We start from the raw sequence: 17,096 nt of genomic DNA, 5'->3' as shown, positions 1-17,096 counted from the left end.
CGCCCCAAAGCCCCACTGGTAACTCTGCCAATCATCGAAGAGCCTTTCTCGAGGGTCGCTGTGGATCTTATTGGACCTCTGTCCACTCCCAGCCACTCCGGGAAATGCTTCATACTCACGGTAGTGGACTATGCCACCCGGTACCCGGAAGCGGTAGCTTTGTCGTCCATTCGGGCCGACAAGGTGGCTACCGCCTTACTGGAGATCTTCTCCAGAGTGGGTTTCCCCCAAGAAATGCTCACCGACCGAGGGACCCAGTTCATGTCGCGGCTGATGGAGTCCCTCTGTAAGCAAATGCAGGTGCAACATCTGGTGGCCAGCCCGTATCACCCACAGACTAATGGCCTGTGTGAGCGGTTCAATGGCACCTTAAAGCAGATGCTTAAGATGTTGGTCGACTCCCACGGGAGAGACTGGGAGCGTTACCTCCCACACCTCCTATTTGCTTACCGGGAGGTTCCGCAGGCCTCAACGGGGTTCTCCCCCTTTGAGCTCCTGTACGGGCGACGGGTACGGGGCCCCCTGGCTCTGGTGAAGGAAGCATGGGAAGGGGATTTGGCCACCCCCGAGGTGTCGGTCATCGAGTATGTCGTGCGCCACCGGGACAGGATGATGGCCTTGGCAAAGCTGGTGCAGGACAATATGGCCCAGGCCCAGGCCGACCAGAAGCGGTGGTACGACCAGAATGCTTGTGAGAGGACCTACCAGGTGGGTCAAAAGGTGTGGGTACTGGTCCCCGTACCACAGAACAAGCTTCAGGCAGCCTGGGAAGGTCCCTACTTCGTGCACCAGAAACTCAATGCCGTCACCTATCTGGTCACCCTGGATCACGCCCGTGGAAGGAGGAAGGCCTTCCACGTGAACATGATGAAGGCTCATCATGAGCGGGAAGCGACTGCCCACCCAGTGTGCAACCTTCCCGAGGAAGGAGAGGTAGAAACCCTCCTGGATCTGCTCACCCAAGCCAAGGCGGGTGGGTCCATCGAGGATGTGGGGGTTGGCCACCAGCTCACGGAGGACCAACGGTCCCAGCTGGGGACCACCCTGCACCCCTTCCGGGGGCTGTTCAGCAGCCTGCCCGGAAGGACTGAGATGGCTGTCCACGACGTGGACACTGGCGATCACCCGCCGATCCGGCGTTCAGCATATCGGGTCTCTTTCGAGGTGCAGGGGAACATGCGCCAAGAGATAGACGAGATGCTGAAGCTGGGGGTGATCCAGGCATCCAGCAGCGCGTGGGCCTCGCCTGTAGTCCTCGTACCAAAGAAGGACCGAACTACACGGTTCTGCGTGGACTACCGGGGGCTCAACGCTGTAACGGCCACCGATGCGTTCCCCATACCACGCATCGATGACCTGCTCGATCGGATGGCCGGGGCTAAGTACCTGACCATCATGGATCTGAGCCGGGGGTACTGGCAGATTCCTCTGACCCCCGCGGCAAGGGAACGCTCTGCCTTTATCACCCCTTTTGGACTGTACGAGTCCACAGTGATGCCATTCGGCATGAAGAATGCCCCTGCCACTTTTCAGCGGATGGTCAATACGCTGCTTGAGGGACTTGAAGGGTACGCGGCTGCGTACTTGGACGATATTGCAGTCTTCAGTCCCACTTGGGAGGATCACCTAGAGCACCTGCGGCAGGTGCTCGGTCGGATCCACCGGGCAGGCTTGACCATCAAGCCGGAAAAGTGCCAGCTGGGCATGAGTGAGGTCCTCTACCTGGGTCACCGGGCAGGCGGGGGGGTTCTGAAGCCAGAACCTGGGAAAGTGGATGCCATCGCATCCTGGCCCACTCCTAGGACCAAAAAGCAGGTGATGTCCTTCTTGGGGACCGCCGGGTACTATAGGAGGTTCGTCCCACACTATAGCACCCTGGCCAAGCCCCTGACGGACCTCACCAAGAAGAAGCTGCCCGTCGCAGTCGACTGGACAGTCGCCTGCGAGACAGCTTTCGGGGCACTCAAGGCCGCCCTAAGTAGCTCCCCTGTACTGCAAGCTGCCGACTTCGACCGGCCGTTTGTGGTACAGACCGACGCCAGTGACTTTGGCCTCGGTGCTGTGCTAAGTCAGGTCAACACGACAGGCCAGGAACATCCTGTCTTGTACCTGAGCAGGAAGCTACTGCCCCGGGAGGTGGCTTACTCCACGGTGGAAAAAGAATGCCTGGCAATTGTATGGGCCCTGCAGCGTCTGCAGCCCTACTTGTACGGGAGCCATTTCACCGTGGAGACGGACCACAACCCCCTCAGCTGGTTACACACGGTCTCTGGGTCGAATGGCAGGTTGCTACGCTGGAGCCTCGCTCTCCAGCAGTACCACTTCTCCATTCGCCACAGAAGAGGCCGTGACCACGGTAACGCTGACGGGTTATCCCGGCAAGGGGAGGGTGCAGAAGGACGCACGGGGGAACACAGGAATGTGCTACCCCCTCGCGCCCTCGTATAGGGGGAGGTGTGATGAACCTGTAGCCGCCATCTTGGTAATGATAAATCATATCCAGGGATGGCCACACTTCAGCAGCCCCCACCCTTGGGACCTTCTGTTAAAACGTCAACTAGATAGTTTCCCCCCATCCAGGCTCCTGTAAGATAAGAAGCCTACTTAACACTTGAATGCTAGGAGCTTCAAAGACTTCGAGAGGAAACACAGCCAGCAGGGGGGGGTGCTTCGTCTATCTGTACCTGACCATTTGTCCCATAGGACTAGTTTCTTTGTCTGTCACAAGCATGGAGGCATAAGATATAGAAACATGAAAAGTACACGCATGTTGCATGGGATGGGCCAATAAAAAAATATCACGGCGTCCCGGAGCCATTGCGCACACAAGCCTCCGCGGTAGACGTTTGTACGTGCTCTGGAAGCCAAGATATAGCGCTGAGCCATTCCTGAGGACCGTATGGTATCATAATTGATATCAAAAGGTCGGTTACGGCGGCCCGAATCCATGGGAACCCCTGGGGGTATCATGAGACCATCCCAGAAGAAGTTATTGGGTTCCATAGAATTTGGGCTTCTGATCGAAGTTAGACCTGAGGGTGGAGACTGAGTCAGCTGACCTCACCAGCAGTGGGCGGGACGGGGCAGGTAAGATAGCAGGACAGACAAGAGATAAGTCAGTCTTGACCCAAGAGTGGTGTGCTGAACATCTGAGCACCAGCTGAGGCCACCAAGGGGAGGAGCAGTTTGACCATGCGGTGGTAGGCCTCAGCCTGTAACAAAGAACCGTGCCTGCGATCGCAGAATCCTCTCCCTGCGTCACAAGAAAATCAAGAAACCGGTAACTGATATGCTGTGGTGATTCTGTGTGTTGTATTCCATTGTTGTATAGTTTAGCCTGACCTTATACCTGTGTATATTTAGTTGTATATCGTGTATCTAGTGTATTATTATAATCAATTACCTCAAGTAATTGTGGGCCTGCCTTTTATTCTGCATAACGAACGCACGTCCGTGTGAGCTCGGCTCAAGCCAAAACGCTACCCAAGGTTGGTTCCTGACCCGATATAGGCCCATTCACGGACTGGGCGTATATCTAAAATAGGGACTGGTGGCAGCATACCAACTGGGGATTGGGGAAGGCTGGTAGTGACGGTCGGAGGTTCAGATATATATATTCCTGGCGCGGCCAAGGAAGATATATATACCACCCTCACTACAGAGGGCCCCGATACCCAGTAGGTTACAGGACAGTCTCTCTGGCGACCGCTTATCCTAGGTGCAGTTCCTTGACTGACCTGAGGCTAAGAGGGCGCTAGCGAGTTGTGCTGTGTAGTGACGTTACGGTTTAGTGACGTTGAAGGGGAACACTCTACCGTGTTCCCTGCGCTGGTTGCAGCTTCCTGGCACTACTTTCTCTAGGTGCAGTACCTTGACTGACCTGAGAGGTAAGGGGGCGCCAGAGAGCTGCACCCACCGGCCGGCTTTCATCACACTCTCCTTACAGATCTTTGCAGCAACAGTCTAGAGATACAGCAGAGCTGTGATATGAATCATTACAGACACTTCCATCTTATCTCAGTGCAGTCAGTGTGGGGAGGGGGAGGGTTAGAGCTGACAGTGCTGTGAGATGAGATCTGGAAGTGTTTGTAATGATACATAAACTGCAGTTGTGCATAGATACAGCAGAGCTTAGGAGTTTTCTTTCCTCCCCTGCTTAGGATTGATCAATACAGGCCCCAGAGACAAATTTCTGTTAACACCCAGTTGAACTATAAACCTAAAGTTATAACCTAAACTTTACAAATCAACATCTCTGATAGAGAGGACAAAAAAAAAACTACATTTTACTCAGCTCTGCAGCCACTATTCCATAATGTGGCCAGTTTAACATGCTCAAACTGGTGACATTTATATAAAGCACCACAAATGCAATATTAGAATTTTCATTGTTGCACTTACTTATTGAGCCAGTATACATGTCCAGCTTGCCTTGCTGCTTTGCACTATACTCATCCACAGATTTCTGAATTCTGCCAAACATTTTATCCATTTCTTCTGCAAAGTTCCCCTGGACCTGGGCGTTGTGCTGCTCCACTGCTGCCTTGCGATCCAGTTTGGCGTGGAGACCAGACACATCCTTTGTGGTTTCATTCACAGTGCTCAGCAACTAGGAGTAATTCAATAGTCAGGATTTTCTGAAGGCTTAAAGATAACCAGGAGCAGCACCATATTAAGTGTCTGAGGACATATCTCCTCTGTATGAGTAATGCCCATGTAGACCATTAATCTCCATGGATGTACGCTTAAGAAAACTAGTGATCACCGACAGGATTACACGTCCAGGGCTTCATTACTGCAGGAAGCCGTATTCTGGTGGCTTCATGCACACATGCTGTTTATTACCTTATATTGGAAATAATCTATATACTCATTAAAGAGGTTAGGCCATCAGTGTAAAAGTAGTGGACAACCTCTTTAATGGAAAATGGACTTACTGTGGCTGGCTACTACTGAATCCTGACAGCAGGTGAACCGCACAGTCAGGATTCTCCAATGCCAGCAAGTATTTCATTTTTCACACTGTGAGGAGTCAATAGTCTGCAATCACAAAGTGACTAGTAATAGGTCATCTACTGAGGTCTGACCTCTGACCCCTCCACCCACCTTGTTAAAGGAAAGTTCTTAGTGCTGTGTACCATTTAGTTTTGTTTTTTTAATAAAGCAGCATTGGAGCAGTGGCCAGGAACCCCTCTTGAGCAGCAGAAAGACTGAAGGGGTGCAGTGATGAAGCTCCTTCATTCTTGAGATTGGTTGGGGATCCCCAAAAGTTAGGCCTCCAGAAGTCTCGCCATATGCCAACTATACGCCATCACTTACCGACCTGGGAATATTGGGTGTATACTGACATGCAGCAATGGATTTGACAAAAAGTTACCTTATTGGCTGTAAGGTGAAGTTTCTGCTCTGTGTTATGTAAAGCCGATGTGACAAACTCCTCCTGAGCGAGCTGAAGTTTAGATTCCAGGAGATTCTTCTGGGTTTCCTCTAGTTCTTGAGACTTGCACTGCAGCACAGTGTTACACTCCTCCAGCTGATTCTTATTCTCCGAGAACAGCTCAGTGACCTGCCAGGGAAGAAAGAATACCAGAAAGGGGATTGAATACAAGCTGCAATACTAACCTGCATAACTAGACATACAAAGCTATTATATATACCCAGGTATATGGGTGTGTAATAGCCTTGTATGTCCAGTTGTGCATATATAAATAAACACATTATATATAGTTGTCATTGGCAATAGCCTTAGTGACTTCTATGTTTTTTTTACAGAACACTAAAGGCTGAACTCACCCTTTTCAGCTCCTCCTCGAGAATGGCGAGTTTTTCAGTGTATTCGGTGATCTGTTCTTCTTGGCATATAATTTTACCCTGGAGCTGCCTGAACAGCAAGAACATGGATGGATTAGGCTGTGACTACACGGCGATAATGGAAATAAATGGGGGCAGTGGGACAGCCAAGGTGCAGCGGCAGAACCAGTTAGATATTTTGCGACTTGCCTGTTGCCGTACCTTGCAGGTCGCAGTGACCCCTATTCGCTTGCACTATACTTTGATGCATACAGAGATCTTTGGCCCTGCGACCTGTCATTGTATATTCCGAGACTTTGGCTGCGTGCCCACTATGCGTTTTTCAAGCGTTTTTGCCGCGGAATTTCTGCAGCGAAAACGCTTAAAAACAGCTTGGTAATACAGTACACACCAAAAGTTTGGACACACCTTCTAATTTAAAATTTTTTCTGTACTTTCATGACTATGAAAATTGTACATTCACACTGAAGGCATCAAAACTATGAATTAACACATGTGGAATTATATACTTAACAAAAAAGTGTGAAACAACTGAAAATATGTCTTATATTCTAGGTTCTTCAAAGTAGCCACCTTTTGCTTTGATGACTGCTTTGCACACTCTTGGCATTCTCTTGATGAACTTCAAGAGGTAGTCACTGGAAATGGTTTTCACTTCACATGTGTGTCCTGTCAGGTTTAATAAGTGGGATTTCTTGCCTTATAAATGGGGTTGGGACCATCAGTTGTGTTGTGCAGAAGTCAGGTGGATACACAGCTGATAGTCCTACTGAATAGACTGTTAGAAATTGTATTATGGCAAGAAAAAAGCAGCCAAGTAAAGAAAAACGAGTGGTCATCATTACTTTAAGAAATGAAGGTCAGTCAGTCCCAAAAATTGGGCAAACTTTGAAAGTGTCCCCAAGTGCAGTTGCAAAAACCATCAAGCGCTACAAAGAAACTGGCTCACATGAGGACCGCCCCAGGAAAGGAAGACCAAGAGTCACCTCTGCTTCTGAGGATAAGTTTATCCGAGTCACCAGCCTCAGAAATCGCAGGTTAACAGCAGCTCAGATTAGAGACCAGGTCAATGCCACACAGTTCTAGCAGCAGACACATCTCTACACCAACTGTTAAGAGAAGACTTTGTGCTGCAGGCCTTCATGGTAAAATAGCTGCTAGGAAACCACTGCTAAGGACAGGCAACAAGCAGAAGAGACTTGTTTGGGCTAAAGAACACAAGGAATGGACATTAGACCAGTGGAAATCTGTGCTTTGGTCTGATGAGTCCAAATTTGAGATCTTTGGTTCCAACCACCGTGTCTTTGTGCGACGCAAAAAAGGTGAACGGATGGACTCTACATGCCTGGTTCCCACCGTGAAGCATGGAGGAGGAGGTGTGATGTTGTGGGGGTGCTTTGCTGGTGACCCTGTTGGGGATTTATTCAAAATTGAAGGCATACTGAACCAGCCTGGCTACCACAGCATCTTGCAGCGGCATGCTATTCCATCCGGTTTGCATTTAGTTGGACCATCATTTATTTTTCAACAGGACAATGACCCCAAACACACCTCCAGGCTGTGTAAGGGCTATTTGACCAAGTAGGAGAGTGATGGGGTGCTACACCAGATGACCTGGCCTCCACAGTCACCAGACCTGAACCCAATCGAGATGGTTTGGGGTGAGCTGGACCGCAGAGTGAAGGCAAAAGGGCCAACAAGTGCTAAGCATCTCTGGGAACTCCTTCAAGATTGTTGGAAGACCATTTCTGGTGACTACCTCTTGAAGCTCATCAAGAGAATGCCAAGAGTGTGCAAAGCAGTCATCAAAGCAAAAGGTGGCTACTTTGAAGAACCTAGAATATAAGACATATTTTCAGTTGTTTCACACTTTTTTGTTAAGTATATAATTCCACATGTGTTAATTCATAGTTTTGATGCCTTCAGTGTGAATGTACAATTTTCATAGTCAAGAAAATACAGAAAAATCTTTAAATGAGGTGTGTCCAAACTTTTGGTCTGTACTGTACGTGCCCCATGGTCCCCAATGATAATCCGCTTGTGCTGTGCACATGCTGCGGAAATTTCCGCTGCGGATTATCATTGCGGAAAAATACGCAGCATGTCCATTAATTTTGCGGACACGCAGCGTAATTGCCGCCATTGACTTGCATTGAAACGCATAATATCCGTGTCAGTACATTTCTACACACGGATACATTTCTACAGACTCTGGTACCATAGAACCTGTTAAAAAAAAAGAATTTAAAATAAAAAATAAAGATTATACTTACCTTCCGATGTCCCCCGGTATTTTCTCCACTGCGTCCGGTCTGTCGTATGGGTCGCGGTGTTGTGAAGGACCTGTCATGACGTCACCGAGTCAGGTGACAGGTCACGCGACCGCTGACGTCGGCGTTCGCGCGACCTGTCACATGGCTCAATGACGTCATCGCAGGTCCTTTCACACCACCGCGACCCATACAACAGACCGGACGCAGTGGAGAAAATACCGGGGGCCATCGGAAGGTAAGTATAATCTTTATTTACCATTGTTATTCTTTTTCTTTTTTTCTAACTATTACTTGGTCACACTATATATGCCGGTTGCATGGATTTATATAGTGTGACCAAGTTGTAAAAGCACTTTTCCAAGTGATGCTAAAATCGCTTGGAAAAGTGCTTGATAACCCGAATGCAGAAATGCATGTGAAGAACGCTTGACGAATGCTTCTACCTGGCAGGAAAAACACATATAAAATCCGCATGCGTTTTTCCTGCCAGGGAGATGCGGAGAAAATATGCAGCATTTCTGCATCGTGGGCATTTAGCCTTAATTGCTCTAAATTCACCTTTAAGCTCAACTTACTCGTAATTCTCACTGGACATGTAGACCCCATTCTTCTCTCTGGCTGCAGCCAGGTCCCTCTTCAAGCGTTCAATCTCTTCAGTGTATTCCTATAAGAAATTAGGATAACTTTGTTTTTTTATAAAGCTTGGTAAGTTTCTACCAAATATTAAGATAAAACATATATATGTAAATTAATTTTAAATACAAAATCCCCCTTTTCCTTATTTACAATGTGTCTCTTGTCCTTGGACCGTTTGTGGTACATGAATGGTTCGCAGCGCAGTATCAGAGATCACTTACTCCTGTAGATCTCCTCTAATAGTAGGCAAAACCCACTGACACAAGGCTACACGTTCAAACATGAGCCAAAGTTATGCCTTACTATAACAATTTCATTCATGAGATTGGTCTCTTCTTTTTTGTGCACGGCTGCCATTAGGTTTGACCATACAAAGCTGAAAATTACCCATAACTATCCAATGCTAGAGATGGATCCAGTCCATCGGTCACATCGGTGCTCTGCGGCTGCTGGACAGGAGCCCTGAGAATCGCAGCGGATCTTTTGCTTACCTGGCCTTGCATAACGTCACGTGTTTCACGCAGCAACGATGATGTCGCACCAGGCCAGCTAATCACAAGAGTATCCAGGAATGCCGCTATGTAAGAGGGGATTCTCAGGGCTCCTATCCAGCTGCCACAGAGCACCCACATGGCCGATGTACGGGGTCCTGTGAATCAATTTACACTTCCTCGATCCAATACCAAAGTCTCATTCAGCCAATACATTTTTCACATAGTTTGATTATCCAGTTTTCTATTTAGAGCAGAATCCAGAACCAAAAAGTGACAGATACGCCCCGGTGAGCGGCAGAAGCCCGAGACCGTCGGGGCCCAGTCGCGGCAAGTGACAGAGCCCGGGGACCGTCGGGGCCCAGTTGCGGTGTCCATCATTTTGCCAGAAAATTATAGCCGATTATTCCAGCAAATATGAAGGGATGTGTGACAGAGAGTCCAGTGAGTGTGTGATGGAGGGGCTGGTAAAGCCTAAGACCTGTAGCTAGAAGATAAAATGTTCACCTTGATCAGGGCCCGCTTGGTGAGTTTCTGGTTCACCTCCGGCTTATTCATGATGCTCTTTGCTCGGTTGGCATATTCCAGAGTGCTTACCGTTTCCTATTGTGGAAAAAGCAAAATTTAAAATTTATTATGTTTATAAAACAATATTCTAATTAAGGATAAAGACAACAATTACACAACCCCGCTGACACACGGACATTTTGGCTCAGGTCGTCCAACTATGACACTAATAGAATTGGAGAGTCTGCGGATGGCCAATACAGTACATTGGCAATTGTCAGAAAAGGACTGGAGACGTTGGATTCAATATACCTGATTGTTTTATTTTCAGGGAACACATGCCATCACTAGAGGTCTGGCAGCTTATTACTCGCCTTTCCTCCATTGGGAATGTGTACACTCTGTAGAGCCGAGTGTGCATATCTATACATTACCTCCTTAACATCCGTTCTCACTACTTTATATGAAGTGGATATAGAGGACAAATAATCATAAATTGGAGAGCCAAGCCTGAGAAGAAGTTACCTCTAAATTAATGGAGGCTGGCGAGACTGTAGCAATAATGGAGGTCTTTGTCCTTCCTCCTAGAGAGTCCTGAAGGATCCGGGTGAGCTTAGACTCCCTGTACGGGATGTGTGGCGCTCTCTCTACCAGAGCGGTGATGACTCTACCCAATGTCAGAAGAGACTGGTTAATGTTCCCAGCTTCCCGGGCCCTCTTGTCTACAGCTCCAGAGCGGCCGATGTTCTCACTGCCAGCCAAATCCACCTACGGGGGAAAGAAGAGGAAATGTTAATTGGTGCTAGTGACAAGAAGTTCAGTGCAGTGATGGGAATGAGACTTCGATGGTCTCTGCTGGAACCGAAGTGATGACTTCCTGACCACCATCAAGGTTACCGATAGGTGGAAGAGTCAGGTCACTAACTGTACAGAGCGTCATCACTTCTGGCCCAGGCTGAGACAATCAGAGCAGTAGCAGGGGTTCGGAGAGGTACACAACACTTATAAAGGATCAGTGGGGTTCTGGCAGTCAGTCTCCCACACAACAGGAGACTATTGCCATCATTTTAATGATGGGAAACCTCACTTTATAAAGGAGGAGAGCAAGGAGGAGAGCAAGGAGGAGAGCAAGGAGGAGAGCAAGGAGGAGAGCAAGGAGGAGAGCAAGGAGGAGAGCAAGGAGGAGAGCAAGGAGGAGAGCAAGGAGGAGACTTACCAAATTAAGTTTTCCAATTTTCACCAACTCTTCTCCATCAACTGTAGTTTCCTTCATGTGGATGGTGACGGAGAACACTGAATGAGAACGACTGGGTGGGGAAACAGGCGAGACAAATTAAGCAAAAATCATCTCCTAGGGGGAAAAATAATAAGCCCTACATGGCATTTACAGCAGCTATGAATGAAGCAGCTCTGTCTCTCCCCTTCATAGCGTGAAATCCCAGATGCTGGTACCAGGGCTGTGGAGTCGGTAAGCCAAACCTCCAACTCATCAATTTCCACGACACCGACTTCCTCATACATGGCTCATGATTAAGTGATAAATTTAATGTAGCACAGATTCATCTCAGCTGAAAGTCTAGAGCCCTCAGATCAGGAATAGGACAGACATTTATAGGACATTTCATAACTTTCCCAAATGCTTATGAAAAAATATTCCCCACAAACTGCATTGAACTACTGTACTCAATTCATTATATATTTTAGGAGTCGGTCCATTTTCTACTGACTCAGACTCCACCAAAATGGGCTCCGACTCCATAGACGTGGCTGGTACACAGCCCTATCTTTATCTGCAGATATGGACACTAGCCTATGTTACCTCCCACAAGGAGCCGTGCATGAAGGTTTCTGCGGTCTGCTTATTTCAACAGCTAGCTCCCATACTATAAACAGAAGGGGGCTGGCTTATCTACCATATTCAGCCAGCCCCTTCTCTCATTCTGCTGTCTGCTACATAAAATGATACATAAAAGCTGTAGAAGTGAAATTACTTTGAAATTTTTTATGAAACTCTACTCACAAAATAATTTTTTTTAACACAAAATAGATGCATTTAAAAAAAAAAAAATACATTATATAATACAATTTTAAGGTTTTACAGAAGTATACACAAGGTATGGACCTGGAGTAGGCGTTCATTAGGGTGGAAGCTGTGGTCCTCTTTGCTGCTCCTCTTTCCAAGATGTGATACACTTCATCCTTGTTGTGGACGGTGACTTCTTCCAGGCCCTTGATGATCACTCCCCTCTATGAGACAAGGATGTTATGACATTAGATTTCTGTCTTTTCTGCATGTGAAGAATACTATGGAGGTTACAGGAGGGACAGATTTGCTTTATTACTTTGTTGCGGGGATCGTCAAACATCTGCAGCCTCTCGCTAACATCCGGAGTGGGACTCAGAAGGTCAAAGAGTTCCTCGTTGTAGATTTCCAGCAACGAGACTTTCACAGAGAACTCTGTGCCGTTCTCAGAAAGCTTCTCAAATATCTGGTGAAGAGTCCGAGGAATGATACCGGCCAGAGGGTCCTGTGTGGAAGACAAGATAGTCAGGAATATAAAAGGGAAGAATTAAAATACTGCTGTCTCAGCAGTCTTAGGCTTTGTTTGGATCTGACTTTTAGCCAAGGTATGCCCTAGAAGGCAGCAGTGGTTTATAACTGCTTCAGTCTTCTTCTCCAGCTTACATAGTGCTTTATAATGAGCAGATTGCTGGGTGATTGCTTTCCCCTGTAACTGGGGCTCCAAAGGCTTCCCCAGTGAGAACACCAGCACTGACTTCACTGGAACAGCGTCACTTCAGGAGGGGAGTATATACTGTTTGTATGTTAATTCAGGCCCAGAAATGATTAAGTTGGGTGGTCAAGTAGTTGGAAACCCCTTTAAAGAAACAAGTAAAAATGACCAAGAGTAAAAAAAATATACAATACCTGTTCCCAAGTAAACTCTTCATCAGCAGATCTTTCACCTTCCATGGTGAAGGTTTTCCCTGTGCCAGTCTGACCGTAGCTAAGAAGAAAGTAGGTAATGAGGTTGTCAGAAAAATACGCCAACATGACCATACTGGATTTGCAAAAGCAAGTATGAAAAGGGTTTGTATAAAGATGCACCACAGGGTAGGGGACACTTTCCTGATCGCAGGGAGTCCGACTGCTGGGACCCCCACTGGTCTCGAGATTCAGGGGTGCTTGGCTGTCTTCTGAGCTCCAATGAAGAATGAATAGAGCATAGGTGCGTATGCTCCATGCCACCGGGGACAGCCAGAAGCCCAGTCCTTGAGGTCAGTGGGGATCTCAGTGATCAAGACCTACCCTGTGGATGGAGGAAAACTTTTCATCTTGGTACAAACTCGCCCAGCTGCTGCAGTCCTGTCTAAGACCACTGGCCTCGACGGAATGCTAGGAAAGGTCCAGTGCTAGGAAGACATTACATATGAAAGGTACTCACGCAAAAATGGTGCAATTATAGCCCATAATGACCTCATCCAAGATGGGACATACTACGTTCCTGTACACTTCAATCTGTTTAGCTGAAGGAGCAAATACCTGCAGATACATAGAAATGGCATTAGTACCCGGTGCTACAGTCACATCACAACTTTCCTGTGCACAAAGCTCATGCATCTCTGCACAGGCACACCGGGCAGACGAGGGGGGATACATGCATCTCTGCACAGGCACACTGGGCAGACGAGGGCGTATACATGCATCTCTGCACAGGCACACCGGGCAGACGAGGGCATATACATGCATCTCTGCACAGGCACACCGGGCAGACGAGGGGGGATACATGCATCTCTGCACAGGCACACCGGGCAGACGAGGGCGTATACATGCATCTCTGCACATGTATCCCCCCTCGTCTGCCCGGTGTGCCTGTGCAGAGATGCATGTATCCCCCCTCGTCTGCCCAGTGTGCATGTGCAGAGATGCATGTATCCCCCCTCGTCTGCCCAGTGTGCATGTGCAGAGATGCATGTATCCCCCCTCGTCTGCCCAGTGTGCATGTGCAGAGATGCATGTATATGCCCTCGTCTGCACGTTGTGCATGTACAGAGATGTATCCCCCCCTCGTCTGCCCGGTGTGCATCTCTGTACATGCACACCCTACAGAAGAGGGGATATATACATCTCTGTAAATGCACACCGTGCAGACATACAATGGCGGGCAAGTAATACGGTGGTGGGTTGGTAAGAGACACAGGACCCCTGTTATAATAATTAGTGGAGGTCCCAGCAATCACACATGTATCTCTTATTTTGTGAATAGGTCATACGTGCTGTTCATTAGATAACCGCTTTTAATATCTACAAGCTCACAACCACAGTCACCTTGACATTACCCCAAAATAGGTAAGAAAAAGCTGCTACCCCGTCTGTATATTAAAAGCTGCGACAGTCACCTACCATATCGAACATGTAGTTTTTCTTCCCCAGTTTATCATTTATTCCACCAGTCCGGACAGAAACCTCCTTACGTTGGGGGTCACATTCTAACACAGAATGAGAATTCGCCTTCCGCTCCAACTGATTGAAGGGTCTGGAAGGACAGAAAGAGACAGAATTGATGCAACATAGACCAATGGGGAAGGTCAGTAACTTATTACTGCCAATAGGACGATTGCTAAACTCTAATGTCATCTGGAGTCGACCACATCAGGCCGGTCACACACATCAGATATCTATAATATATATCCTCTTGGGGGCGGGGGGGGGGCAGGAGTAGGGGAAAAATCGGTCAGCTGATTTCACAATATAAACTGCACAATACTAAATATATCTTAGCCCTGATTAGACTGGTGTACTTGCTTTGATAATCCATGACAGATTTGCATTATAAAGCTTTCTGAGACATTAACTCAAACTATCCCACTTAGCCTGATTTACAGCTCCTCAGTGTACCTCCTCACTGCTGCTGAATCTCTGCACAACTAGCCTGACCGTTCCTTAGTGTCCCTCCTCCCTGCCACATAGCCTGACAGTTCCTCAGTGTCCCTCCTCCCTGTTATCTCACACTGCTTATTATCAGCTGCAGCATATAAGTAAGTGTGTGTATATATATATATATATATATATATACACACACACACTTCTTGCAATTTTAACTTGCTTCCTAGCCTGTCACATGTTAACTATGAAAATTATAGGAGTATGTCCAATAGACAACATATCACCAGTAGGTTCCCAAATTATAACTGAAGGTAATTCCGGAGATGGTACAGTGCACACATCCATCTGCTCCTCGCACATGAAGAGCTGTAGACCAGGACACCATACGTAAGGCCCGTACCTGCATCTCACCACCACTTGGATGTTTTTTCCCTTGTCTTCTTTCTTGTTGGACATGTTGGAAGTTTGGGATGACATATTCACTAAGAGGTGACCTAGAGGAGAACAATGGAGGGTAGGTGACCTGTAGACGGATCTAGAACTTTACAAGTAAAAAGTTTGACATTTCTATTATGCAAGAAACGAGAATAATAGTAAAGCTAAATTTTGTTATATAGATAATGCGACTAATGACCGATGACTCTTTCAATGCATTTTCCAAGACTTTAGGCTATGTGCCCACCATGCAGAAATGCTCCAGATTTTTCCTGAGCGTTTCTGCATCACCCTGGCAGAAAAAAACGCATGCGGATTGTACATGCGGATTGTACATGTGGATTGTACATGCGTTTTTCCTGCCAGGGACATGCGGATGTGAGGCGTTCTTCACATGCATTTCCGCATGCGGGTTGTCAAGCGCTTTCCAGGCGATTTTAGCATCACTTGGAAAGTGCTTGACAACTTGGTCACACTATATAAATCCATGCAACTGGCATAGATTTATATACTGTGACCGAAAGAATATTAAAAATATATATTTTTATACATGACTAAATAACGTCACCGCAGGCGCTTCTAGTCTACCGCGAGCTGCCGGCAAGCAGAGGCAAGGACTCCAGGGGCATCAGAAGGCAAGTATAATGTATATATTTATTTTATTCTTTTTTTTTACAGGTTCTATGGTAACCGTGCGGATTATCATTGGGAAACATGACAGACCTTCTACCAAGCATTTCTGCAGCGGAATTGCAGCTGCAGAAACGCTTAAAAAACGCATTGTGGGCACACAGCCTAAATCCTTAGGATATGTCATTAATACCTGATTGGTCAGAGTTGGACTCCCCTGCCCCCTCCTGGAGATCACCAGGAGTGGTCTTGCACTGTACAGTAAATGGTTGTCAGTGGTACTGCTCTCTTCTATTGACTTGTATGGAGACAGCTGCAGTACCACTAACAGCTACTATACAATCTATGGAGCTGTTTCCACCTTCAATATCTGATCAGGGCTGGAAGTCGGACCCCTCTAAAATGTGTTAGTCTTGAGAAAGGTTTATGGAGCGGTTTATAAAGGTGAAAATAGGCAGCTCTCCATAGATAGATTCTTAGGGCTCAGAACCGTGCCCCTATCCTGGAGTGCCTTAGGTAGAGGAAATCTATAAAAAAAATTCATACCAACGACGCGTTTCTGGCATCAAATGCACGTGCCGCGGCATTGTCATGTGTGCTTACCCCATCGAATGAACATTTTACAGTCAGAATGTGACAGCAAGCCAGCGAAGTTGGTGGCACTGCCAAAGTACAGAGCAGCGACCCCCGGCAGAGCAGCAGTGTACGGTGAGCCCCCGCTGTGAGCGGCAGTTGAGCGGTCTCTATACCGCCTGCTAGGTGGCTCATGCCAGAGCCGTTATTGCCAGCTGCAGCCATGTAGGACAGTGGGGGAATTTACAGAAAGATTGAAATAAACCCCTTAATGACCCCCCTATACGGCTTCTTTTTATGGAGATATTCCCACCTTTATAAATGGGTGTTGACGGACAATGCTTGTACAAACAATTTTTCAATTTACTGCTTATTGAAATGCTCAGCTTTTCTTGAGATATTCATTTTGTTTATAGTTTGTTGCCTTGGAGACAGACCACCGCTGCTACACACCAGAACATGAGCAGTGATTGCATGCTCTTTTCTATTATTGAGCTTGTAAGTGCTGTTTTGATGCTGGCCAGGATCGCTGAAACGCGCTGTACGCTTCCAATCCCGGACAGCTTCAGATCAGTGCTTATAAGCAGCAGTGGTCGGTCTCCTAGGCAACGAGCAACAAATAAAAGTCTGAATATCTCAAAAACAGCTGCAATTTATAATAAGCAGTAAATTACAAAAGTGCTTGTTTTTACGTGCCCTATACGCCAACACCCATCAATGAAGATGGGGGACACTGTGGATGACATAGGACGCGTCATCTACATGAAGCAGGAAGAGAGGAGGCGCTGGAGCAAGACCAGAGACGCCCATCGGACCGGACCGCGGTTCTAGAATTCTGTATATAAGGGTTTA

At 47.3% G+C, this 17,096-nt stretch overlaps 1 protein-coding gene across 2 annotated transcripts in view; it reads right to left on the bottom strand.

Moving 5' to 3' along the window:
- The window catches only part of KIF11 (kinesin family member 11), a 40,400-nt gene that overhangs the window by 18,151 nt on the left and 5,153 nt on the right, over nt 1–17,096 (bottom strand). For both annotated transcript variants that reach the window (XM_073685244.1, XM_073685245.1), the window contains exons 2-14: nt 15,007–15,100; nt 14,124–14,256; nt 13,165–13,262; nt 12,648–12,726; nt 12,061–12,246; nt 11,841–11,965; nt 10,935–11,025; nt 10,244–10,486; nt 9,719–9,814; nt 8,660–8,748; nt 5,794–5,881; nt 5,378–5,566; nt 4,402–4,609 (exon numbers count right to left, since the gene is read on the bottom strand). In XM_073685244.1, the coding sequence (XP_073541345.1) occupies nt 4,402–4,609; nt 5,378–5,566; nt 5,794–5,881; nt 8,660–8,748; nt 9,719–9,814; nt 10,244–10,486; nt 10,935–11,025; nt 11,841–11,965; nt 12,061–12,246; nt 12,648–12,726; nt 13,165–13,262; nt 14,124–14,256; nt 15,007–15,083 (1,702 nt within the window). In that variant the 5' untranslated portion in view covers nt 15,084–15,100. The remainder of the gene's footprint in view (nt 1–4,401; nt 4,610–5,377; nt 5,567–5,793; nt 5,882–8,659; nt 8,749–9,718; nt 9,815–10,243; nt 10,487–10,934; nt 11,026–11,840; nt 11,966–12,060; nt 12,247–12,647; nt 12,727–13,164; nt 13,263–14,123; nt 14,257–15,006; nt 15,101–17,096) is intronic.

The sequence above is a fragment of the Phyllobates terribilis genome, unplaced genomic scaffold (genome assembly GCF_046119375.1).
Source record: "Phyllobates terribilis strain yellow unplaced genomic scaffold, ASM4611937v1 Scaffold_5__5_contigs__length_657084704, whole genome shotgun sequence".
In the NCBI taxonomy this organism is placed as follows: domain Eukaryota; kingdom Metazoa; phylum Chordata; class Amphibia; order Anura; family Dendrobatidae; genus Phyllobates; species Phyllobates terribilis.
The sequence above is the reverse complement of the archived record's forward strand: the minus strand, read 5'-3'. Positions and strand labels throughout refer to the sequence as shown.